At 44.1% G+C, this 26576-nt stretch overlaps 1 protein-coding gene across 2 annotated transcripts in view; it reads right to left on the reverse strand.

Annotated features, from left to right (window-relative positions):
* Positions 1-2205: 2205 nt before the first annotated feature.
* The window catches only part of SMC1B (structural maintenance of chromosomes 1B), an 896774-nt gene continuing 872403 nt past the window's right edge, over positions 2206-26576 (reverse strand). For both annotated transcript variants that reach the window (XM_033952101.1, XM_033952100.1), the window contains one exon: positions 2206-2579. In XM_033952101.1, the coding sequence (XP_033807992.1) occupies positions 2487-2579 (93 nt within the window). In that variant the 3' untranslated portion in view covers positions 2206-2486. The remainder of the gene's footprint in view (positions 2580-26576) is intronic.

Genomic DNA, 26576 nt, shown 5'->3' on the forward strand with positions numbered 1-26576 from the left:
AATGGCACACCTGAGCAACAAAGGACCAGGCTATCGCCACCTTGACACCGGCCGCAGCCAAATCAAAAAGGCGTTTAAGGATAAAATCTACGCCTGTCCTGAACATCTTTTAAGACCACCCCTCCATCAAAAGGGAAGGAAGAACGCTTGGTGACTTGAGCCACAACTGAATTCACCTTTGGAGAAACACAGAGCTTGGAAAAACCGGCTGCCATGGGAAAAAGCCTCGCCATAGCCCGAGCACATTTCAAGGGACCCTCCTGGTATCCCAAATCTCTGAAACTGATTTTATTGTTATGGGACAGGGAAGGGTAAGACCGTCCTTGACTGGGAAAATCATTACTTTGATTTTGCTGATGTTGAGGGCTAACCTATTTGTGCTTAACCAATGGCTGATTTCTTCCAGTTTCAAGTTAATAGATGAAATATCTGCAGGGTTGTCCAGATCAACAGGTGGGTAAGTTGAAGAACCTATGTACTGTGGGATCATTAGCCAGGTCCCGGGATTCATACAGATCCTGATCACGGAGCTTCGCCAAATTTGCCACATCTGTTGACACCGCCAAACCTCCCTATGAAAGAGGGATCAAGAGAGTGCCTGACGCAATTGTGGGTAATGCCCAATTCCACTCCGGTGTCCCCACCAGGGAACAAAGTGAAAGACTCAGGTCCAGCGGAGGCGGAATCCCCACGGATGGCACATACATTGGTGGGGTGACCACAGGCATGGACTTCTTAACTAAGTATGCCTGACAGAGCCTTTTTTTTTTCTTTCACACATTCCAGGGGAAAAAGATCTCACACGGTGAGAGAGGCCCTGTGCACCTCAGAATTAGAGTGCTTGGAAGACTTATGAGGCTTTTCTCTGGAACCGTGCTTGAGTTTCACTAAAACACCACCAGTGAAGTTCGCAGCAAAAACGAAGCTCCTAACTATAAAAAATATAGTTTTATTCAAATCCGGAAAAATCCAAGATGGCCACTGTGGGTGCCGATTTTGCACTAAAATAGCCTTGGAAAGGCACAGGAATCCCCCAAAAAAGGCAATTTGGTGATTTTAGAGGTGGGGAGGGGTAGGGCATGCAGGAAAACCACCTAAACCCCACTTTTTAAGACCTCCCCAAAATCACTAAAATAGGCTGTCAGTCTGTTACTCACTGTTCTAGAATGCTGAATGGGAGAAAGTGCAGGCAATGCTGAAACAGCATGAAGGGAGATCTAAAGCCTTGAAGCTGGAAAGCTGGATTTCAAGTCTTCTGACTGCCCCCACCAGCCCGATAACCACGGCCGGTGACCTCCACCACCCTTGGATAGGTTGTGCAACCACCTGGTGGAGGCACACAGTCCGGCTCCAATCTTGGTCATGCCTCCACGGAACCACTCAGCCTGCGCTATACCCACTAGTGGACGAACCTGGGGTGAGCTAGCTCCTGATCCCGGAGCCCCGATCTGTCCTGCAGGCTGTCCAGGTGGCTTACTGCCATGCAGGGAAACCCCCAGAAGCAAGACATTCTCTAACAGTGATCTCCCACTGCAAAGATGTCTCCGCAGGGAACATCCACAGCAAGAGGGCAAATCTACAAAGGAAATACTGAAAAAATACTGAAAACTAGCAAAAGAAACCATGAGCAGAAGAGATAAGCTCCTACAGGCTGGCATGTAGAAAGCAAGATTGGGGTCCAAGGGGCATACTCCAGGATATTCTAACAGAGGGAGGAGTTAAGACTTTAATCATCTGAGGCTTTCTACACTGCCTGGTGGCTAGGGATGCATAAGACCCACCGGTACCAGAATAAAGGGGGATTGTACAAGAATAGCTCTTTTAGAAACAGCCAAAAATCAGATCGGAGCAGACTCACGCAGTCTTACCGATCCTGTTTAGTGCATCTAGCTCACAGATGTACGTCAATGGTTAGCTCTTTGTTACCTGCTTTCTGCTTATAAGTGGACATAGGAGGTGAAAGTATGAACCACAGATGATGTAATTCTAAAGTTACTTGTACTATTAAAAGCATACAAAGCTCTGTAAAGAAATACTGCAGACTTCTGACTAACCACTTCAGCATGTTTTATTTTACTTTAATCTGAAAGGTATTTTTCCCCTTATTCACAATCCATAAACAGTTCAACATTTACTTAAGTCTTACTACTGAACATTTTCTTTGAAGATCATATCTAAAGTAAAAAATTAACATTATGGCACTCCCCAAAACCCCAACAGAAATTATTTAGGGACCCTTTTACAAGACCGTGGTAGCAGGTAAATGCATTGAAGTCCATTCAATTCCTATGGACTTCGGTGCATTTACCATGGCAGCATCACTACCGTGGCTTTGTAAAAATGGCCCTTAATGACATAATGATACTTTCCTAGTGACTTCTTCATAAATAGTCACTGATGAACTTAGAAAGCATTACATAGGGTTAAAAGGAGACATGCAAACCAATTTTAATTACTGCTGAACCTTATAACTTTCTAATGAGAAATTATCTGTATTCTTCTCTACTCTCAATATCGTCATTTTCTTCATAAGGCATCAGATCCAGAGTTAGCACTTGACTAAACATGCAATCATCTTGCTGAAAATAAGACAAAAATAAAGATTCAATTATATTAACACCAAAATTCAGAGTGAATTAGCTAATAACATACTTTAAGAGCAGTTATAATGCTAAGCAGATCCCTGTTAATTTATCAAATATAATCAAAATAGGGGACCTTGAGAAATGCTGTAAAGCCTTTTTTTTAAATTTAAAGAAAGTATTATTAACTTTCTTTCTCCAAGGACAAGTAGGATAGCCTACTCCAGTTTCAGATTCAAAAGCTTGTGACTCCTTTGTATCATGTGCATACTTAGATTGTAAGAGACAGTAAAATACCTGCTTCATAGGCTTCTTCCATATGATTTGCAATATATGAAATAAATATTAAGTATGAGTTAAAGAGAAAGGGGAAGAGATTTTGATTTAGCTGTCATCATCCTATTTATGAGATTGTGGGGCCCTAATAAATTTAGTACCTGTTTGGGTGTTGGTGTTAAAACATAAGCAAAGAGGTTTTCCTGGAGGCACATCTTGCCAGTAGGGTTTTCAGGATCACCATAACTAAATATGCATGATACAGATTTGCAAATAATGGGTCTTTGATTCATACAAATTTATGTCATGCATATTTATTGTGTCAATCCTAAAAAACAAATTGGCTAGGCCTTTAAGAGAGGGCCGAGATAAGTACTGCATTAGCATGTTGAAAATATTTAACAAAAAATAGAATGGTCAAATTTTTTGGACCTAGAAAACAACAAACAGACTGCAGACAATGTACAAGATGCAGGCGTTGTTTATTAGTAAATGCAGTAACATATACAACCTTATAGCCAACCAAGGGACCCGACACGGTCCGTGTTTCGGATGACACGCCTTCCTCAGGGGTCCATGGTGGTTAAGGTATAAAGCAAACTGCGTAAAAGATAACAAACACACGCCAATCACGATCAAATGGGGTCAAGCAAGTCTTACACAATGGTAAAAAAGGTGACCATTGTGTAAGACTTGCTTGACCCCATTTGATCGTGATTGGCGTGTTTTTGTTATCTTTTACGCAGTTTGCTTTATACCTTAACCACCATGGACCCCTGAGGAAGGCGTGTCATCCGAAACACAGACCTTGTCGGGTCCCTTGGTTGGCTATAAGGTTGTATATGTTACTGCATTTACTATTAAACAACGCCTGAATCTTGTACATTGTCTGCAGTCTGTTTGTTGTTTTCTGGTTGCTGTTGTTTACTGCAGACTACGTTGGATTTTCTTTCTCCCTTTTGTGCATTTTCAAATTTTTTGGACCTACCACTCAATTAGAGGCTGACTGAATTTCAGCTTTGGTTATGGCACCAAAACTGGCCCCAAATCCTTTTTCTGCCTGGTTTCAGTTTTAGCCAAAAAGTTATTTATTTTTTGACCATGCATTGCAGTTGAAAATGACCATGCATTTTTGATGTACGCTGAATATTTATGCTTTATCCCATTTGTCTTCCTCCCTTCCTGAACAGTTGTCCCTTCTCTTGGACCCCCTGATGTGGGTCCCTGGGATCTATCTCTGGTGGTCTAGGGATTTAGGCCCAGATTCACTAAAGATAGCAACTCAATTGCTGTTGACTTGATTTTCTGGCCGATTTTCAAACAGCGATTGATTCACTGTCAAATTTGCAAGGTGCAAATTATTTGCATACAAACTCCCCGACTCAATCGCTCAGTGAGTGATTGAGTTGATGCAGAGCCCTGACAGTAGTGACAGGAGAAGCAGCCTCCTGTCACTGCTGTTAGGGCTTTTTTTCTTTTTTTTGTAATGGCAGATATTTTGCGTATTACAAATGCTAAATATCTGGCCAATAAAAAAAAAAGCCTCCCCTCCCCGACAAAGCGCTCCCTCCCTCCCCCATCCCTGAACCCCCAAAAATGGTAGGAGGGATGCCCACTCCCTCCTGCCACCAGATGCTCTCACCTTTCCTGCACGAATATGGCAGGAGGGATGCCCACTCCCTCCTGCCACCAGATGCTCTCACCTTTCCTGCACGAATATGGCAGGAGGGATGCTCATTCCCTCCTGCCGGCAGGACCTCCCCACCGCCGTCAGCCCCTGGCCTGGGCCAGCTCCTGTGCAATGTCGGCCTTAGGCCCTGTCCCGGTGCCTCATATGAGGCACTGGGAGGGGCATGAGGCACCTGAGCCAATCAGGGACTTTCTTAGGATCTTCCTTAAAGAAGTATCTGATTGGCTCAGGTGCCTCAGGCCCCTCCCAGTGCATCATATGAGGCATCGGGGCGGGGCCTAAAGCCAACATTGCGCAGGAGCTGGCCCAAGGAACACCCCTCTTCCTCCCGACATAAAAGGTACCTTTGGGGGGGTAGGCCAGGCTGGGGGCCGCTGGCGGTGGGGAGGTCCTGATGGTAGGAGGGAGTGGGCATCCCTCCTGCCATATCTAAGTTCGGGGGAGGTTCGGCGGGGGGTCCAATGGCAGGAGGGAGTTGGCATCCCTCCTGCCATATTCATGTGGGGAAGGTGGGAGTGGGCATCCCTCCTACCATATTTGCATGGGGGGGGAGGCAGCGTCGAGCAGAGCGTCTTGTGGCAGGAGGAAGTGGACATCCCTCCTGCTATATCTAAGTTCGGAGGGGTGGGCTGAAGGCAGGAGGGAATTGGCATCTCTCTTGCCATATTTGCGCGGAGGTGAGAGCATCTGGTGGCAGGAGGGAGTGGGCATCCCTCCTGCTATATTTGTGTGGTGGGGGGGAGGCAGCATCGGGCAGAGCGTCTTGTGGCAGGAGGGAGTGGGCATCTTTCCTGCCATTTTTTTAGGTTCGGGGAGGGAGGGAGGGAGGGAGCACTTTGTCAGGGTTGGGGGAGACTTTTTTTTCATTGGCCAGATATTTTGCTTGTGTAATACACACAAAATGTCTGTGACATTGCAAAAAAAAGAAAAAAACCCCAACCAGGCAGACCTGGTTTTAGGATAGTAAACCCAATTCAAAATAGCTAAGCAAATGTTAGTGAATCAATCGCATAGCTATTTTGCATGGGGTTTTACTCATTTACATGGGTTGGGTCGGATCGAATCGAAAAATACACGGTGGGTCGTTTATTGAATCAGGTGGGTAGCAGCGATCATCGCTAAACCTGTGAAAACAGGTTTAGCGACGATTGCTGACTTTAGTGAATTGGGGCCATAGTTGGGGCAGGAGCAATTCCCAGTGCCGGCTCTTTCTTGAAATGGCTGCTGCAACTGGGACATTGCTCCTGCCCTGACTATATCACTAGAAAATCAGGAATTGCATGGTGGTCTACGACTACTTATCACTTATATAGTGCTGAAAGGTGTATGCAGCACTGTACATTCTGACATTTATAGACAGTCCCTGCTCGGAAGAGCTTACAATCTAACTTTGGACAGACAGACATGACATATAGGGTTAGGGATGCAGAACCTAAGGTGAGAGGAATTAGGAGTAGAAAGCACTCTCAAAGAGGTGGGTTTTTAACTGGGCCTTGAACACTGCCAGAGATGGATCCCGCTGTAGGGATTCGGGCAGCTTGTTCCAAACATATGGAACAGCAAGACAGAAGGGAGGGGAGGGGAGTGCTCATCTTTACTTGTTTGTTTTTTTTGTATTGCTTGCAATTGTATGTCATGCAGTTATGGTCTTGCACAATAGTTTATATGGTAAACAGTGTGCTCCAAATAAATGCTTTTGATGCAAACTTTCAGCAGAAATTTAAGTCTAAATTTAGTGTGAGGAGAGAGATTCTTGTATTGACAATCTTTCAGATCAGGAATTTCAGCAAAAAAAGAGAAAAAAAGAGGACAAAGGTAGGAGTGTATTAGAGTCCTTGAAATGGGACCAATTGATACAAACTCCAAAATGTTCCTTCTGGAGTGTGGAGCACAGGAAAATCAAATGAAGAACAAAAGAAAATGGTCACTCCAGGAAAGTGATTCAGCAATGAAATTAATTGTTTGAAAAGATGAGGTTTTAGACATTATTACCAAATCCAGTGTATGTCCAGTTGTAGGGGTAGAGGTGTTAACATTCTGAGTAAGACCCAAATCACCAATGTAAGTGCTTGGAATGCTCTGGAGCACGGGTCAGATAGGACATCAACATGGACATTTGAAATCACCCACCAAAACAAGGTCTGGAAATTGGATGCTTACTTCAGCCAGAGATAATAAAAGGGCATCCCAGTCCATTAGAGAGAGGGGAGTTGTATAATGGGTACACCTCATGTCAAACTGATTGACAGGTGAGATAAGGATCGACAATCAGCGTTCACATCATGTCTAAGCCCCACCTATACCACCCCCACCCCTCTGCTTATGCCATGCCCATGCACCATGCCGCTTTAGATCTGTCTTCTGGCCACCCCCAAAGTAATGCCAAATGTACTTTCTGATGTTAGTGGAAACAAATTTTTGTCTAACCCCCCCGAAATGATGTGGCTGGAAGCAAATAAAACATATAAGAGAAAAAAATGTGGCTTTTTTCAGCCTTTTAGTTAAGACAGGTTTTAAGACCTAATTGTTAGAGAGAGGTTAGCAGTCTTGTGAACCACGAAGAGAGAGAAGTACTACTGTACAGGCTTTCAGTTGCAAATGCCTATTAAAAGAGGAACGTCCAGACATGCCTGGTTAACGTTTTCGGGGGTAGCTCTCCTGTTGCCAAGGGAATGAGATGATAAGTGATAAGGTAGATAGAATAGGTAATCTTTAACATGCTGTGTCAAACCAAAGTAACTCAGTGCGGAAACAAGCTCTTACACAGAAAAAAATAAAAGAATATTTTTAAAACATATAACAGACATTAAGACCTAAGTTTTTAGAGAGAAGTTAACGATCACCTGGAACAGAGAACGGCATTTACATTTTACACAGACTAGCAGGGGTCTGCTTTTAAAATGCAAAAAGTAACAAAACAGAAAAAAAAATGTTTTCCATTCTAAAAGTTAAAGTTTTTAAATCTGCTACTGGAAGCACTTAGAGGCGAGTCTGAACAAGCCCTGGTGACCGCTTAGGAGTGTTGTCATGGTGAGGGGACTTATAGGAAATGATATGGCAAAATAACACAGGACAGGAACAAGCACTAGGTGATCTTTAACAAGCTGTGTTTTAACCAAGTAGTTGGTGTGGGGAAAAACAAAAAAAAAAAGAAAATGCTCTCGCAGAGAAAAACATGGATCTCTTTAACAGACAGACAGCAGAAAAAAGGACTTCCAAGAGGCTTCGTAGAATGAGTTACTTTCTTAAAGACCGTGATGCAGAAAAGAAGGATTATCCAATGGCAGAAAATCTGACAGATAGCAGTGAACAAATGAAATGTGAATTAACAGACTGAAATTCAAGATCTCCTAGATGCACACAATTGTATTATTTAGACACAGAAAATGAAGATGCAACCAGATGACAATGCTGTGGAAGCGACGGTTATGGAACTATATCAAGCGGCAGCGGAGGTTGAACGAGCATATTTGTTGGAAAAGCCAGGATCTTCCATGGTAAGAGAGAGGTTCTTTTCACTGTCATGGATGGGAGTTTGATGAAACTGGTTGTGTTCATGTGTTTTAAAAAGTTGTTGTATAAGAAGTAATTTATTTCTATGTTGGTTTTTTTGAATGTAGGGAACTGATGGATCATCACACCCACAGGACAAGGTGTACACATCGGTGATAAATCTAACCTTTTTGTGCTTTTTCTGCTCATGTCAAAGAGAACCAAAGGGGGTTGAACGTGACCTAAAGTATAACAGAAAATCAAGGTCTGAAGATGTGTGCGATTTTAGTTGGTGGACTGACATAGGACTTTCCAAAATACCACCTGTACACGATCTTTTCCAAAAAAGTACATTTAAATTAGTTATAAGGGTAACCGTATACTGTGTTATAATGAAATGCCTGTGCGGAGTGATGGCGGAAGACTGTAAGGCCTGTTTAATACAGGAACCTCGGCAAAAATATCATGATTGCGTGATCTGGGGGCAAAAGGATATACAACAGAAATTCAGGAAGACTTGACATGCTATGTCTGGAATGTGTGGTAAATGTAGCCATATTAGTGGGTAATAAAATGGAAATACTGCTGCTTTGTAATGAAAGCATTAATATAATCATTGATTTCATCAGAGATATTAAAACATTTATAAAAGGGGTGCAGCTACTCAATGGCTTGGTCAGCTTTGTAAGAGATAAGACTATACAGAGATCATGGATGGTTTAATCCGCAACAGCGATTATAAATCATTCTTCAAGAGAAATTATTTTTAAAATATGATTTTATTCACGGGGTTTGGGAAAATACAGATTGAAGTGTACTTGTTTTTTCTTTTTGCAAAGTTTTAAACATGTAACATGCAACTAAAACATTTCTTGTTTAAAATAAAAGAATTTTGAAATTACAAATGTGTCTGGTGTGTTTTAGGGATTGCTAGTCACATGAATTAACACCCCAAACTAAAACAACAGAAGGTATGTCAAGGTTATAAGGAACAATGATCTAGACTCGTAAGGGCTCCCAGGAGAGCACTGGCGGTGTGAAGCAATGTTGCTATCATTGCAGTAGAATAGTCCTGGATTGTCAAGGCCACGTGCTGAAGAGTCATGTCTTAAGACCAAAGCGATCTGAGTCCTGCAGAGCGATCGGCCCCTATGTGAGGAGACGAGGGTGACAGGGCAGTCGCAGCCCCCCAGCCTCATCGGAGCCGCACCAGGTCAGTATACCAGGGCTGCCTCGGCCAATCAGGAGCCACCAAGATCACCGGCCCCGGGTGTTCTGCTATGCAAAGCAGCAGACACCCTATTATGGGCCACAGAGGAAAGGCATAAAGAAGACCCTCCTGTGGCCAGGACTGCACCAGAGCAGCCAGGCCACTGCTCCTGGCCTCTCGATAACTGTAAAACCGATTGGCCTTATTCACCGCAGTCGCCATGAGGTTGAACAATGGTGCCCCCCACTGGTGTGCAATGCACTCGAATGTTTCCTGGGAGAGAGGCCACTCTCTGGGGTCCAGTATCTGGTGACAGAGAAAGTCTGCCTGAACATTGTCCAGGCCCACCATGCAAGCCGCGGACAATGCTATCAGGTGTCTTTCCGCCCAGCAAAAGAGCAACCGAGCCTCCACGCTGAGTGAGGACTCCTTGTGCCCCCCCCGCCGTTGATGTCTGAGAACACTTGGACAGCTCGATGACGGATATGACCCTGGAATGCAAGAGGGCCAGATGAATCGCCCTCTGTTCCAGCTGATTAAATGACCACTGGTGCACTGAGGGTGCGAACCAGCCCTGCACCAGAATAGACATAGAGACCATCCCACAGCCGGAGAGACTCTCTTCCATTGGCAGAGTCACCCTAATCCAAAGTCCGGAGCGGATGGCCCCTGGCCAGTGACAGGGGGCACAACTCCCACACCATGCTGCTGTTCGCTGCCGCCGTCCAAGGCAGGAGGGCAAACAATGAAACCCATTGCGGATTCCAGTGGAACAACAGAGCTTCCTGTAAGGGATGCAGTCTGGCTCTGGCCCACAGAACTACATCAATCGTCGTCACTATGAGTCCCAGAACTTGGAGATACTGCCAGGCCGTTGGGGTCTGAGTGGCCAGAAGGTCTCTGAAGACTTACTGAATCTCCTGACGGGATATGAGAAGGAACATTTTGTTCTGTCCCGTGAGAAAGCAGATCCCCCAGGTGAACCACCTGCTGGATCCCCTGGGCCCGAGAGGGAACTCTGAATAGCCAATCGTCCAGATACAGATGCACCAGGACACCCAGAGAGTGGATGACATCCAACTTGCTCACCCTATCAGTCTTGACGACCCTAATGATATAAGAACATAAGAACATAAGAAGTTGCCTCCGCTGAGGCAGACCATAGGTCCATCCTGCCCAGCGGTCCGCTCCCGCGGCGGCCCATCAGGCCCATCGCCTGAGTAGTGGTCTATATCTATCTATACCCTTCAATCCCTTTTTCTTCTAGGAATCTATCCAAACTTTCTTTGAAACCATTTAATGTTTTCTTGTCTACAACAGCCTCTGGAAGCACGTTCCATGTATCCACCACCCTCTGAGTGAAAAAGAACTTCCTAGCGTTTGTTCTAAACCTGTCCCCTTTCAATTTCTCCGAGTGCCCCCTTGTACTTGTGGTGGTCCTTAATTTGAAAAATCTGTCCCTGTCTACTTTTTCTATGCCCTTCAGGATCTTGAAGGTTTCTATCATGTCTCCTCTAAGTCTCCGCTTTTCCAGTGAGAAAAGTCCCAACTGCTTCAACCTGTCGGTATATGGGAGATTTTCCATTCCCTTTATCAGTTTAGTTGCTCTTCTCTGTACTCCCTCAAGTACTGCCATGTCCTTCTTGAGGTACGGCGACCAGTACTGGACACAGTACTCCAGATGCGGCCGCACCATTGCACGATACAGCGGCATGATGACTTCCTTCGTCCTGGTCGTAATACCCTTCTTAATGATACCCAACATTCTGTTAGCTTTCTTTGAGGCTGTAGCGCACTGCGCCGATGTCTTCAGTGTTGCGTCTACCATCACTCCCAGGTTTCTCTCCAGGTTACTGACCCCTAGCGGTGTTCCCCCCATTCTGTATGTGAACATCGGGTTCTTTTTCCCCACGTGCATGACCTTGCATTTCCCTATGTTGAAGCTCAAGTTGGCCATAGAGGAGGGGTCCCCAGTCCACTGCCTGATCAACAGCCATCTCCAGCTGGACATTGAATAAGCGCCCAGCTTGGTGAGAACCTTCAATACGTCATAGAGGGCATCAGCCACATAATCCACCCCAGAGATGAGAAAGTCCAAATCATGTAGTACCACAGAGTCAGAGTGTAGATTGGAGTGGCACGCCTGAACAACAAAGGACCGCAGCCGCAGCCGAATCAAAAAGGCATTTAAGGATACAAACCCCATGCCTGTCCTGAACATCTTTCTGGTGACCTGAACCACAGCTAAATTCACCTTTGGAGAAGCAAAGTGCTTGGGAAAACTGGCCGCCATAGGAAAAACTCTCGCCATGGTCCAAGCACATTTCAAGGGACCCTCTTGGTATCCCAAATCTCTGATAGGACATGAACCACATCATGGTTATCAGGAACGGAAGCTGTTAGTGGCCTCTGATCACTCATGAGAGAATATTCTGCTTGAACCAGCTGATCCAGCTGCAGTATTAACTCTTGCAGAGATTCCGTAATGAGGTCCTCCATACAAGCAGGTTTGAAGAACCTGTGTACTATGGGATCTTCAGCCAGGTCCCGGGACCCACACAGATCCTAATCGCAGAGCTTCGCCAAATATGTCACATCTGTTGACGACGCCAAACCTTCCTGCAAAAGCAGAGGAATAGAGAGAGTGCCGGACACAATCGTGGGTATTGCCCATTTCCACTCCGGTGTCCCCACCAGGGAACAAAATGAAAGACTCAGGTCCAGTGGAGGCAGAATCTCCACGGATGGCATATAAGTTGGTTTGGTGACCTCAGGCATGGACTTCTTAACTAAGTATGCCTGATAGAGCCTTTTTTTTTTCTTTCACACATTCCAGGGGAAAAAGATCTCACACTGTGAGAGATGCCCTGTGCACATCAGAATTAGAATGCTTGGAAGACTTTTCTCTGGAACCGCGCTTGAGTTTCACTAAAACACCACCAGCCTCCTGAGAGCCCCCAGACATGATTTTTGCTGAAACTGAGGAAGTCTCAAGAAGGGACCCCCCCGGAATTGGAATGCTCCGTATCTGTGCCAACTTTGCCCCCCTCATGAACTGCAGTGCCTGCGGAACACAGCAGCACATCTAGCAGCCATCCGCCACAAATGAGGCCATCTGTGAAGTTTGGAGCCAAAACAAAGCTCCTAACTATAAAAAAATATAGTTTTATTCAAATCTGGAAAAATCCAAGATGGCCGCTGCGGGTACCAATTTTGCACTAAAATAGCCTGGGAAAGGCACAAGAATCCCCACAAAACAGCAATTTTGGGATTTTAGAGGTGGGGAGGGATAGGGCAAACCACCTAAACCCCCCTTTTAAGACCACCCCCCCAAATCGCTAAAACAGGCTTTCAGTCTGCTACTCACTATTGTGCTGAATGGGAGAAAGTGCAGGCAATGCTGAAACAGCATGTAGGGAAATCTGAAGCCTTTGGAAGTTGGAAAGCTGGATTTCAAGTCTGCTGACTGCCCCACCAGTCCGATCACCACAGCTGGTGACCTCCGCTATTGGATATGTTATGCAACCACCTGGTGGAGGTACGCAGTCCGGCTCCAATCCTGGTCGTGCCTCCATACAACTGGTCAGCCTGCACTACATCCATTAGTGGATAAACCTGGGGTGAGCTAGCTCCTGATCCCGGAGCCCTGATCTGTCCTGCAGGCTGTCCAAGGGGCTTGCTGCCATGCAGGGAACCCTCCAGAAGCAACAATCTACGATCTCCCACTGCAAAGATGTCCCCGCAGGGAACATCCACAGCACAAGGGCAAATCCACAAAGAAAATACTGAAAAAATACTGAAAACTAGCAAAAGAAACCACAAGCAGAAGAGAAAATGAAATAGTGAGCATTCTCTTTATAAGGGGGGGAAAAAAGCATCCTTGTTTTAAGATTAGTGTAAAAAAAATCTACAGTTTTTTGTAAATTGTAGATCAAGAAAATGTTAGAAAGTCGCAGACAGGTCGGTGAACCTGAAAGAAAAGTCTAGCAGAAAAAGGGCACATAGCGAAAGCTTCTCAGACCCCAAAGCCCAAAGGTGCTTACTAGAAACCAAAAGATAAACGAAATAGTAAATATTCTGGTTTTATAAGGGATTTTAAGACTAGTATAAAGAGAAAATGTTTACACTTTTATAATTGTAGATCAAGAAAATGTTAGGCAAGGGCAGACCCCCCAAAGAAATGTGTATTAATGGCTATACTTTTTTGTAAATTGTAGATCAAAAAAATGTTAGGAAGTCACAAACAGATCCTGTGAACCCGACAGAAAAGTCTAACAGGATAAGGGCACTTAGTGAAAATGGCAAAACCTCAAATGGCAAACCAGAGCCTGACTACAAACAAGATGGAGAGCGAGATGAAAGCTGTGTAGTTGATAATTATTCTGAAAGCAACAGTGTGTCAGAGAATAGTACAAATAATAGTGCATTAAGCCCTTCTGAAGATTCAGAACCAGTTAGCTATGTCCAGTTTGTGAAAAGGTGAGATCATAAACTGGACAAGTATCATGGTGTATTTCATTCAGAATAATTTTGTTCCATTAATTTAGACAGAATAACTTCATTACCCGAGGCTCAAAATGTCAATCGGCAAGGTATTCAACATATCCTGGACGAAGTATGCAACAGAGTTTCACCTGGTGATTACGTACAGGTGCATTTACATTCATCACTTTTTCACAATTCCTTGTATTCTGGTAAATTAAATCCTGAAGCACTGAAAGCTGATGATTTCATAGACCAGGTTGCTAAACTCCTTCAAAGTCACAGAGAAATACAGGTTTGTGGGGCCCACAGGATTTTAAAGTTTATACTTTTTAGCCAAACTGCAGAAAAAAAGGATATATTTAATAGATTTGAATAACACATTCAATAACCCGTGTTTTGCTGGTAGTCTTACAACACTGATGTCTCCAGTAAAACTCACAGATGCTGAACTGTTAAAAGGTGCTGAAAAGCTACATAACGATTTGGGATGGTCAGTACATAAAAAAAATTATGCTTGACGATGTAGCAACAATTATTTTGGTCTAATTGGTGTGGGGTTGGTTTTCTTTTTCTTGTGGATTTTATCAACATTTAAAGATAAACATATGAGCTGTGTTTTATACAAACTCATGGTGTTAAACTTTATTTTACTTTTTTGTTTATTTATTGCAAAATTATTACTTGTTACAGAAAAACAGATAGGAACATTCTTCATCAAAGAAAAAAATGCTTTTTCCAAAAATTAATTAAATCTTCCTTAGACCACAAAATTTAGAGTAAAGGTTCAATAATTAGGAGAAAAATAAAGGAAAAAAAATCATAAAAAGCAATGTCTATTCACTTGACAACCCATTCCACTTAAATGTTTAACTATCTTTCATTTCTTCAGGTCCAAAAAAAGATCTCAATTGATCTGGAACATACTTATTACCAAGATAACGCACCATACATTTATATGGATAAGCTAACAAGAAAGAACCCCCCAACCTCTTCACTTCTTCTCTCATTGAAAGAAATTCTTTTCTTCTATCCAAATATATCCAAATGTTTTACTTCTATCCAAATATATTTTGCTTCTATCCAAATATTCTTTTCCAAAAAAGATCTCAATTGATCTGGAACATACTTATTACCAAGATAACCATACATTTACATGTATAAGCTAACAAGAAATAACCCCTCAACCTCTTCACTTCTCTCATTGAAATTCTTTTCTTCTATCCAAATATTTTGCTTCTATCCAAATATTATTTTCTTCTATCCATATATCCAAATATTTTGCCCACAAAACAACTTTTGAGAGTTACAAAAAATATAATTTTCTTGCTCGAAACTAATGAAACAATCAAAGTTGCTCTTTCTGGCACATCTGTAAATGAAGTCTCCAACACATTACAAATATCTTCTAACAGATTAATTTCTTTTTGAGTTTGTTCCTGGCATTGAAATGGCCCTTCGAATCCATCAAGCGATCAAGGACTTGGACGCCAGCCTTCCATGGTGAGGCGCAGCAGTGAGAACAAAAAAGTGATCAGACAGCCTAGAACTCAATTCATTCTTTCCAAATAAAGGAGCAGGAACCTCCGGACATCTGATTTGCGGGAGATCTGATCTTCACACTCTGAACCTGTGTCTTATGAAATGCAGGCAATCTAACTTCCTGTTTGACTCAGAAAGCCGAGGCCACTGTCGACAAGAAGGAAGGTATAGTACGGAGGAAAACACCCGCATATGTAATACAGAAAAAAGGTTCTTTACACGAAAGAGCAGAAACTCCAAAATATACCATGCTGAGTTAGTGGGGACCCAAAAACTGTCGTGAACGTCATGTCCAGAAGAAATACATCCTATAGTGGTTCAAAGGGAGTTTCATCAAGGCCCTGTAAAATGATGTTAAGAGTCCACAAAGGGAAAGGAAGACAAGGGAGGATGCAGAAGCAACATCCCCCCTCATACACCTGGTCAGATTTGAAAGAACAGTAAGCCAACCAGCTCCTCTGCACGCTTGAAAACACGCAAAGCCTGCAACCTGAACATTTCAAGGAGGCCACTGCCATACTTCTGATGAAACCCTGCTGAAGGAATACCAGGACTACCTAACAGGGAGCCTGCTCAGGCTCCACCTGATTCCTAGCACCCCCCTGTGAGAAAAGCCTACCAGGCTTTGGCAGAAGAAGCTAAAGTAGAGGGTACTTTGAGTGCAAAAGAGTCGAGATAAAGGTGAGGCAGTTGATAGTGTATCTAGATTTTCTGAAAGCTTTTGATAAAGTTCCTCATGGGAGGCTCCTGAGAAAATTAAAGTGACATGGGATAGGTGGCAAAGTTCAGTTGTGGATTAGGAATTGGTTATCGGATAGAAAACAGAGGGTAGGGTTAAATGGTAATTTTTCTCAATGGAGGAGGGTAAACAGTGGAGTGCCGCAGGGGTCTGTACTGGGACCAGTGCTATTTAGCTTATTTATAAATGATCTGGAAATTGGAAGACTGGGTGTCCAAATGACAGATGAAATTTAATGTGGACAAATACAAAGTGATACACATTGGGAAGATTAACCTGAATCACAGTTACTGTATGCTAGAGTCCACCTTAGGGATTAGCGCCCAAGAAAAGGATCTGGGTGTCATCATAGAAAATATGATGAAATCTTCCACCCAATGTGTAGCGGCGGCCAAAAACGCAAATAGGATGCTAGGAATTATTAAAAAAAGGGATGGTTAACAGACTAAGAATGTTATAATGCCCCTGTATCGCTCCATGGTGCAACCTCATCTGGAGTATTGTGTTCAATTTTGGTCTCTTTATCTCAAGCAAGATATAGTCTAGAAAAGGTTCAAAGAAGAGTGACCAAGATGGTTAAGGGGATGGAACGCCTCTCGTATGAGGAAAAACTAAAACGGTTAGGGCTCTTCAGCTTGGAAAAGAGATGGCTTGAAGTCTACAAAATCCTAAGAGTAGAATGTGTACAAGTGGATCGATTTTTCACTCCGTCAAAAATTACAAAGACTAGGGGACACTCAATGAAGTTACAGGGTAATACTTTTAAAACCAATTGGAGGAAATTTTTTTTCACTCAGAGAATAGTTAAGCTCTGGAACATGTTGTCAGAGGATGTGGTAAGAGCAGATAGGGTAGCTGGTTTTAAGAAAGGTTTGGAAAAGTTTCTGGAGGAAAAGTCTATAATCTATTATTGAGAAAGACATGGGGTTAGCCACTGCTTGCCCTATATTGGTAGCATGGAATATTGCTAAACCTTGAGTTTTGGCCAGGTACTAGTGACCTGGATTGGCCACCATGAGAACGGGCTACTGGGCTTGATGGATCATTGGTCTGACCCAGTAAGGCTATTCTTATGTTCTTACGAGATAACTACCTCCAATAACCACTCATCATCAAGGCTGAGTGCTCAAGAGCCATGCCATAAGACCAAAACGCCATGGGATCTCCAAGGACACCCTTGACTGAGAAGTTATTAATAAAAGGGAACTGGTGCTTCTCGTCCCGCTAAAGACTTATGAGAACTGCATACCGTGGGCGGCAAGGTCAATTCGGAGCCACTAGAGACACCAGACCGGAATGCATCGCTATCTGGCGGATGACCAGACCTATCAGAGGCCACGGTAGAACATCATACAGGAACTCCTGAACCAGCCAATGCATCCAACCGTAGCCAAACCAGTGTATCCAACCGTAGCTTCCACACTGTTCATCAACTGAAAAGGCGCCCAGCCTTTGAGATCTCTGCCAAAGCCAAGACCCTCTGTGGCAAACTCCAGCTCTTTTAAAATCAGACAGAATGGCTGCTGTATGAAGAACAAGATTCCTGCTGGAACATTGCTGACTCCAGCACCATGGGCCGCCGAGAAAAACAGAAGAAGCACTTCCACCCAGTGGAATGCCACTGATCTTTCTTGCCAGAGAAAGAGCTCCAGAACTCCCTCATGATATACATAAGCCACAGCCGGAGTGTCGAAAAAACTTGCACCGCTGGTCTTTCTGAGGGGCTGGGCGAAGTTTCAGATGATAGCTCAACCCATGTTTCAGACCAGGAGTCCACTACCCGTGAATGGGCCACCAACTTAATTTGAAATTTGTTACAATTATACCTGACAACACTTTTTGTTAACATCGCTGTATATGTACAGTCTCTTCCTCTGTAAACCGTTCTGAACTGCTTGTGGTATTGCGGTATACAAAAATAAAGTTATTATTAAGCATAGACATAGCTTTAGCAGAGTGTAAAAAGCCATCTGGGGTCATACTGTTCTGAAATCAGACCCTGGAGCTGTGGACGGAATGGAAAAGGCACAGGAGAACAGTACAGGACCGAAGCCTGGAAGGTGGAAAATCCAAATGGAGCTCTATCAGAACATCAGCTGTAAAGAGGTGTACAGAAGCCTGCTGAAAATGAGAAGGATCAGCACCTTCAAATCTGGACATTCAGTGCAGCCAAGGAGATCAGGCTATGCAAAGGCATCAGCCGGATCCAACTTAAATGAGACAGAAGAAACATAAAATCTGCATTGCAACTACTGCAATCAAGGTCTGGCATGGCAAGACAAAAGAGCTCCCGAACAGGAAGCTTTGCCACAGACACTATAGACCGCCAGCTGCATCCAACGATGGGGTCTGAGGATACACTGTTCCGAGGAGATGAGTAAAATCCAGTGAAAAGGCCCACTCTGCAACCACGGCAGGGCTTTGTTGAGATATATGTGTCACGACAAAAGAGTCCCCAGACTCGGAACGCAAGCGTATAGTGCCAGACTCCAGAATGGCCTCTGGGCGAGATTTTCTTCAGAAGACACAGACCCCAGGCCAGCTCCCCAGCCCAAGAGGACACAGAAGAGGCGAAGCCCAAAGCTCCTGCCCCCCTCCTCTGGCATGCTACGGCACGTGGTATGTAATCATTGATATGGCTCAATCAATATCCACATTCAATAGATTACAGGCTAGGGAGTCCATCCCAATCGATTTTGAGTCAAATCAAAGGGTTTTTAAGGCAGAAATTAAAGTTAGAAAAAAGGATCAATTTTATAATCCAAGATGGCCACCGTCATGAATTCACACCATAAATAAACAAAACCCGAAAATAAAAAATAGCGATTTGGGGTGTAGTGAGGTGGGAGACCTAAACCCTACCCACAGAAACTTTGAAAAAAATGAAGTTTAAATCGATCCACAAGCCACCCCTGAAGTTCCCATATGAAATAATGGAGGTACTCTGTAGTGCCTTTGCCTGTCAGCGATTTAAAAGCAGCTGAGTGGAGAAAAAGGACTTTCTGCCTCAGAAACAGCTCCAAATGCACCGGAATGGAAAATCTTCAGATTGTCAGTCGGGCAGAGACTGATTACACCCTCCGCCCCCATGGATCCTCTGCCACGTGGCCAGGGGCAGGAAAGGCAACCTGCACCTTGAAACATAGGTGGGTTTCTGTCCAGATGCACACAGCCTGTGCTAGAAACCTGTGACAGGGTCACTGGCCAGCAAACTCCATGGGAAGGGACACCGGGTACTGCCAGAAGGTGGCACACAGCAAGCTGGCTTCTCAGATCCACCAGAGTTTCACTGTAAAACTGTAGTCCAACACCGCAGGAATGCATCCTTTTCTATGACAGCGGACCACCAGGGAGGGGTCTCAAGGCACTGAAGCCACTGAGAAACGAAGTCTAAGTGAACTTTAAGCGAAAAAATAAGAAACATAAGCAGAGCATCAGCAAAAGACTTCTGCTCGGACTGCTTGCAGAAAATGAAACTAAGGTTGTTTACTGTCTCTTACACTAGGGGGTGGAGCATGTGTTCAGAAAAGATCTAGATTTCTGCAACACCCAGTCTGCAGGTTGGGATTGAACACCTAGCATATGGAATCCAGAAGGGACGTAACAGAATTTACAATTGTGAATGTATGCAGGAAACTGGGAGGCATGTTCCTAATTACATATATAAGATAGATTTTGAACGAAACAAGAAAATGGGAATTCAAGGGTCTGAGTATATTTTGGCCTTTGTACAGATTTTTTGTGACAAAAGATTTAAAGACTATGAGGCTCATAATCAAAGCAAAAAAATGTCTAAAAATTGGCCTAAATCGGCATGTGGATGATCTAAAAGACAAGTCGTCCAAGTGCCGATAATTGAACCGGGTTTTAGATGTATTTAAAACAACCTAGGCCTTCACAGTGGTGCTGAACGACCAGAGCTAAAAGGGGCGTGTTAGGAGGAGTGTTGAAGGTGGGATTTGAACGGAATGTGGGCCGCCCTAGACTTAGTCACACTGCTTGTATAACCGAAAGTTTTACAACACTGTCTAGACTGACATTGTGACTTAGGTCATCTAAAACCAGGTCTAAGTCACAAGAAGGTATCCAAAGTGACCAGATAAACATTGCAGACACAAAGTACAGACCCCCCACACACTGCCCCAATAATCTCTGAACCCCCCCCCCATAAAAATCGTAATAACATCTTTATATATCTGTCTCTAGAACATCAGCACCTAGCAGCCCGGCATAGGAAAGCCTACTAGAGCTGCACAGAGGTGGCTTAAGTGGTCTTGGGGGTAGGTTAATGAACCATGGAGAGGACCCAGGCCCATAAGCCACTCTAATCACTGCATTCATGGTGAAAAATGTGCACTCCCAAACCCACCCCTAACCCTTTTGTACTGCCATATAAGTGGCTCCTGCAGACATAAGGGCTATTGGGGTGGTAGATAGGTGGGTCTAGTAGATTCTGGGGGTGTTTTAGGGGGCTCACCATGACCTATTTGGGAGCTGTAGTGAGATGTTTATGTGGGACCCTTTTTATAAAGTTTACAGCAGCGCCCAGTAAGGTACCCCAATACTTTGGTGCCACGTGTGGGTGTCCAGTCCATCACTTTTCTGGCCCCTCCCACGCCCAAAAGGTCTTTTTCTAGGCATTTGTGACTTGGACGAATTTATGGATGAAAAATGGGGTATAAAGATGGACGACTTAGCAGTCTGGACAATCAGACAGCTGGATGTACAGTTAGATGATTAAAAAAAAAAAATATGTTGGACGTATTTTTCAAAAATGGACCTTTTTCCATGTCCAACTTTTGTCTAACTTTGGGTGACTTGCGACTTAGGCCCAAAACAGACTTAGATGTTTCTTTTGATTATGCTTGTCTATACCTTCATAGCACATAATGCCAAAGGCTATGATGGGTATTTTGTTCTTAACCGGCTATTAAAGGAGAAGATGGATCTGCAAAAGTTAGAGGAATGATCTAATGCCTGGTATCTAAAATTCAGTGCAAAGAAATGTAGAGTAATGCAATTGGGGATTAATAATCGGAAGGAACTGTATATGCTGGGAGGTGAGAAGCTGATATGCACGGATGGGGAGAGGGATCTTGGGGTGATAGTGTCCGAAGATATAAAGGCGAAAAAAGTGTGACAAGGTGGTGGCTGCTGCCAGAAGGATGCTGGGCTGTATAAAGAGAGGTGTAGCCAGTAGAAGGAAGAAGGTGTTGATGCCCCTGTACAGGTCATTGGTGAGGCCCCACTTGGAGTATTGTGTTCAGTTTTGGAGACCGTAACTGGAAAAGGACGTAAGAAGACTTGAAGCGGTCCAGAGGAGGGCTACGAAAATGATAGGAATCTTGTGCCAGAAGACGTATGAGGAGAGACTGGAAGCCCTGAATATGTATACCCTAAAGGAAAGGAGGGACAGAGGAGATATGATTTAGACATTCAAATACTTGAAGGGTATTAGCGTAGAACATAATCTTTTCCAGAGAAAGGAAAATGGTAAAACCAGAGGACATAATTTGAGGTTGAGGGGTGGTAGATTCAAGAGCAATGTTAGGAAATTCTACTTTACTGGAATGCGCTCCCAAGAGAGGTGGTGGAGAGAAAACCGGTGACTGAGTTCAAAGAAGCGTGGAATGAACACAGAGGATCTAAAATCAGAAAATAATATTAAATATTGAACTAAGGCCAGTACTAGGCAGACTTGACCAGTCTGTGTCTGTATATGGCCGTTTGAGGGAGGATGGGCTGGAGAGGGCTTCAATGGCTGGGAGGGTGTAGATGGGCTGGAGTAGGTGTAGAAGGAGATTTCGGCAGTTGGAACCCAAGCACAGTACCAGGTAGAGCTTTGGATTCTTGCCCAGAAATAGCTAAGAAGAAAAAATTTAAAAAATTTAAATTGAATCAGGTTGGGCAGACTGGATGGACCATTCAGGTCTTTATCTGCCATCATCTACTATGTTACTATGTTATGTTACTATGACAGGCTTGTGCTCTAATCATGAAAATGACAGAGAAAGATTTAGTTGTAGAATGAGATGATGGATCAGAAATTTTAACGAACTGTTTAGACCCTTTCCTGTATATAATCCTTGCATCTATATGTATGGCTATGTTTAGATTTATGTTTTTAGAACCCAAGACTGTGGTACTCATCCCACCGAATAACTATCACAGACAGAAAAAGAGATACTCATTCCTCGTTCAATGGCTGTTGTATTAAGAGGCCACATAAAGGATACAGATCAAGCATGCTCTGAATGGGGGTAAAATAAAGGTGGGATCTTATTTTCTTGATGGTTATGCAGTTATTGATGGGGTATAAACAGCTTTTGAATTTAATAGTTGCTTTTATCATGGCTGCCCGAGCTGTTATAATGATAAAGACCAGAAACCCATAACAGCCACGACCTTTGGCTTTCTTTATTACAAAAACACAGCTAAAGACAGTATTCCTGGACAGCTAGAGCTTCAAGGTTGTAAGTGTGGGAGCATGAGTGGAAGCAGATGGTAAAAGAAAATGACAGAGGCTGTGCAATAGTGTTGCCCGATATCCGATTTGAATCAATTCACCAATTTGAATCATCCTCGCTGATTCGGTTACCAACCCTCCCCCCCTAAAACAGAAGCGGCAGCGCTGCCTCTTGCTGGTTGTCCACTGCCACTACTTTATGGGGCAAGGGTCAGACGAGAAGTGCTGCATAGGCCTAGTCTACAAGAGGTATACAGGCAGATTGATAGGCTAAAGAGTGATAAATCCCCGGGACCAGATGGCATCCATTCGAGGGTCATCAAGGAACTGAAAGAGACTATAGCTGAACTGCTTCAACTAGTAGCCAACCTGTCGATCAAATTGGGAAAGATTCCGGAAGACTGGAAGGTGGCGAATGTTATGCCGATCTTCAAAAAGGGTTCGAGGGGAGATCCGGGAAACTATAGACCGGTGAGTCTAACTTCGGTACCGGGAAAGATGGTAGAGGCGCTGATAAAGGACTGCATCATTGATCACCTTGATGGACATGGTCTGATGAGGACTAGCCAGCACGGTTTCAGCAAAGGCAGATCTTGTCTGATGAACTTGCTGCACTTTTTCGAGGGAGTAAACAGGCAGATAGACAAGGGCGACCCGGTCGACATTGTATATCTGGATTTTCAGAAGGTGTTCGACAAGGTTCCGCATGAATGACTACTTTGGAAAATTGCGAGTCATGGAATCGAGGGTGAAATACTTCAGTGGATCAAAAACTGGCTGGAGCATAGGAAACAGTGGGGTGCCGCAGGGCTCGGTGCTTGGACCCGTGCTGTTCAACATCTTTATAAACGATCTGTACATTGGTACGACGCGTTGAGGTGATTAAATTTGCGGACGATACAAAGTTATTCAGAGTAGTGAAGATACAGGGGGATTGTGAAGATCTGCAACGTGACATAATCAAACTTGAGAAATGGGCATCGACATGGCAAATGAGGTTCAATGTGGATAAGTGTAAAGTGATGCATGTCGGGAACAAAAACCTCTTGCACGAATACAGGATGTCTGGGACGGTATTTGGAGAGACCTCCCAGGAAAGAGACTTGGATGTTCTGATCGACAAGTCAATGAAGCCATCTGCACAATGTGCGGCGGCAGCAAAAAGAGCGAACAGAATTCTAGGAATGATTAAGAAGGGGATCACGAACAGATCAGAGAGGGTCATCATGCCGCTGTACCGGGCCATGGTACGCCCTCACCTGGAATACTGTATCCAGCACTGGTTGCAGTACATCAAGAAGGACAAGGCACTACTTGAAAGGGTCCAGAAGAGTGACTAAAATGGTTAAGGGGCTAGAGGAGTTGCCGTACAGTGAGAGATTGGAGAAACTGGGCCTCTTCTCCCTTGAAAAGAGGAGACTGAGAGGGGACTTGATCAAAACGTTCAAAATACTGACGGGAATAGACTTAGTAGAGAAAGACAACGGACCAAGATTCAACGCCCGACAACATGATACACGACCTACTCCTACTGGAGCGCTGGTCTAGGACCTGGCAACTCAGCTTCAATGCCAAAAAATGCAAAGTTATGCACCTGGGCAGTCAAAATCCGTGCAAGATCTATACCCTTAATGGCGAGATCCTAGCAAGAACGGTAGCAGAATGAGACTTGGGGGTGATCGTCGGTGAGGACATGAAGGCTGCCAATCAAGTGGAGCAAGCTTCATCCAAGGTAAGACAAATCATAGGTTGCATATGCAGGGGTTTCGTCAGCCGTAAGCCGGAAGTCATTATGCCATTGTATAGATCCATGGTGAGACCCAACCTGGAATACTGTGTGCAATTCTGGAGGCCGCATTATCGCAAGGATGTGCTGAGACTGGAGTCGGTTCAGAGAATGGCCACCCGGATGGTTTCGGGACTCAAGGATCTCTCGTACGAGGAACGGCTAGACAAATTGCGGCTGTACTCGCTCGAGGAGCGCAGAGAGAGGGGGGACATGATCGAGACGTTCAAGTATCTCACGGGCTGCATTGAGGCTGAGGAAGATATCTTCTTTTTCAGGGGTCCCGCAACAACAAGAGGGCATCCGTGTAAAATCAGAGGCGGGAAACTACGAGGTGACACCAGGAAATTATTTTTCACTGAAAGGGTGGTTGATCACTGGAATAGTCTTCCACTGCAGGTGATTGAGGCCAGTAGCGTGCCTGATTTTAAAGCCAAATGGGATCGACACATGGGATCTATTCACAGGGCAAAGGTAGGGGAGGGACAGTAGGGTGGGAAGACTTGATGGGCCGTGGCCCTTATCTGCCGTCTATTTCTATGTTTACCCTCTCCAAGGTAGGGAGAACGAGAGGGCACTCTAAAGTTGAAAGGGGATAGATTCCGTACAAACGTAAGGAAATTCTTCTTCACCCAGTGAGTGGTGGAAAGCTGGAATGCTCTTCTGGAGTCTGTTAAATGGGAAAACACCCTCCAGGGTTTCAAGAAAAAGTTGGACAAGTTCCTGCTAAACTGGAACGTACACAGGTGACGCTGGACTCATTTAGAGCACTGGTCTTTGACCTGAGGGCCGCCACGTGAGCGGACTGCTGGGCAGGCTGGACCACTGGTATGACCCAGCAGCGGCATTTCTTATTTCTCCGGCTTACCCTTAGCAATACAGAAACCTGCAGAGAGGATTGCCGGTGCTGTAGCGATCCTTGCAGGCTGCTGTCGTCCTGAGCAGCACGTTCCCTCTGCCGCGATCCTACCCCTGATGTCAAAGGAGGGGCGGGATCGTGGCAGAGGGAACGTGCTGCTCAGGACGACGGCAGCCTGCAAGGATTGCTACAGCACTGGCGATCCTCGCTGCAGGCTGCCGTATTAGCTAAAGGTAAGACTGGGGGGCCAGAGGGGAACATGCAGGCCAGGCCTTCAGGGGAACATGAAGGCCTTCAGGGGGAGGCCCTGGTGTAAGAGTACATGGAGGGAGGGAGGGGTAATGCAGCTCACCATCATTTGCCAGCAGTCATATAGGAGACAGTGATTTGGAATCCTTTATGAAATGTTTTACAATTTATATAAATAGTTTTTGAATATGAATAAGTGGATGTTCCCCTCGGCATTTTGACTGCAATGGTACAGGTTTTGCCTCTTGGATTGATTCCCTGAAGAAGCGTGGTGAAACGGCCCGTCAAATAAGTGGCCTTGGAATCATCAATATAAGATAAGTGGCCTTGGCAGTTGCCAATGAATATAACGTTTTTTTAAATATAGAAAAAGTGTTTAATTAGCATATATACAAAAAACTATTTAAAAAATATTTAAAGCTTTATGAAGGTGGTGGAGGATCAATGATTAGAACATGGTTGCTTTGGCTGATCAGCTATTCCAGCTGACTTGTATACATCAGCAACCGATCTGAGATCTTTCCTCCTAAACTCCTAAAATAAATATTTAAATCACTTTTTTTATTTTTACGGCCTTTTGGCAATAAGATCCATTTTTGGTTTTATAAAATAAATCCACCAGGATGTTTGAAAAAAACATCCAATTGGGCAGGAAAATTGAATCGAATAAAAAAAAAAGTAGATTCAATAGGCTGAATCGAATCGAAAATTTTTTTCCTTAATTGGGCAGCATTACTGTGCAGACTTCCTGGCTAGCTCAGCATTACCGCAACCCTTGGTCCCAATAGATACTCTTAGAACAAATGCTGTCTATACTACAAAATAAAACCTGAGAAAAAACTACATTACTACGTTTCTAGCAGTCTATACCCTTTTGTCAATAAAACAAAGGAATATTCAACATGCCATCCGCAAACCATTTATGACAAATTTGGTCCTCCCACAAATTACTTTGGCTTTAAAAAAGCAAAATTATACCCTCCGTGAAAGCTCTTTTTCCCAGTGTTTCCTTTGTATGTACGCTGACGCATGGCAACATGAAACATGTGCCCATAACTTTTCTTAAATTCTCTGAGGGAAATTTGGTCAAAGGACAAACCTGCTTACTACTAGCATTGTCAGAGAACCCAATGATCTCTTTAAATACCTGTTTACTCCTGAATTTGAGGTTTCATTGTACAACTATCGATGATGAAACAGCTT

Source organism: Geotrypetes seraphini, chromosome 7 (genome assembly GCF_902459505.1).
Source record: "Geotrypetes seraphini chromosome 7, aGeoSer1.1, whole genome shotgun sequence".
Taxonomy (NCBI): domain Eukaryota; kingdom Metazoa; phylum Chordata; class Amphibia; order Gymnophiona; family Dermophiidae; genus Geotrypetes; species Geotrypetes seraphini.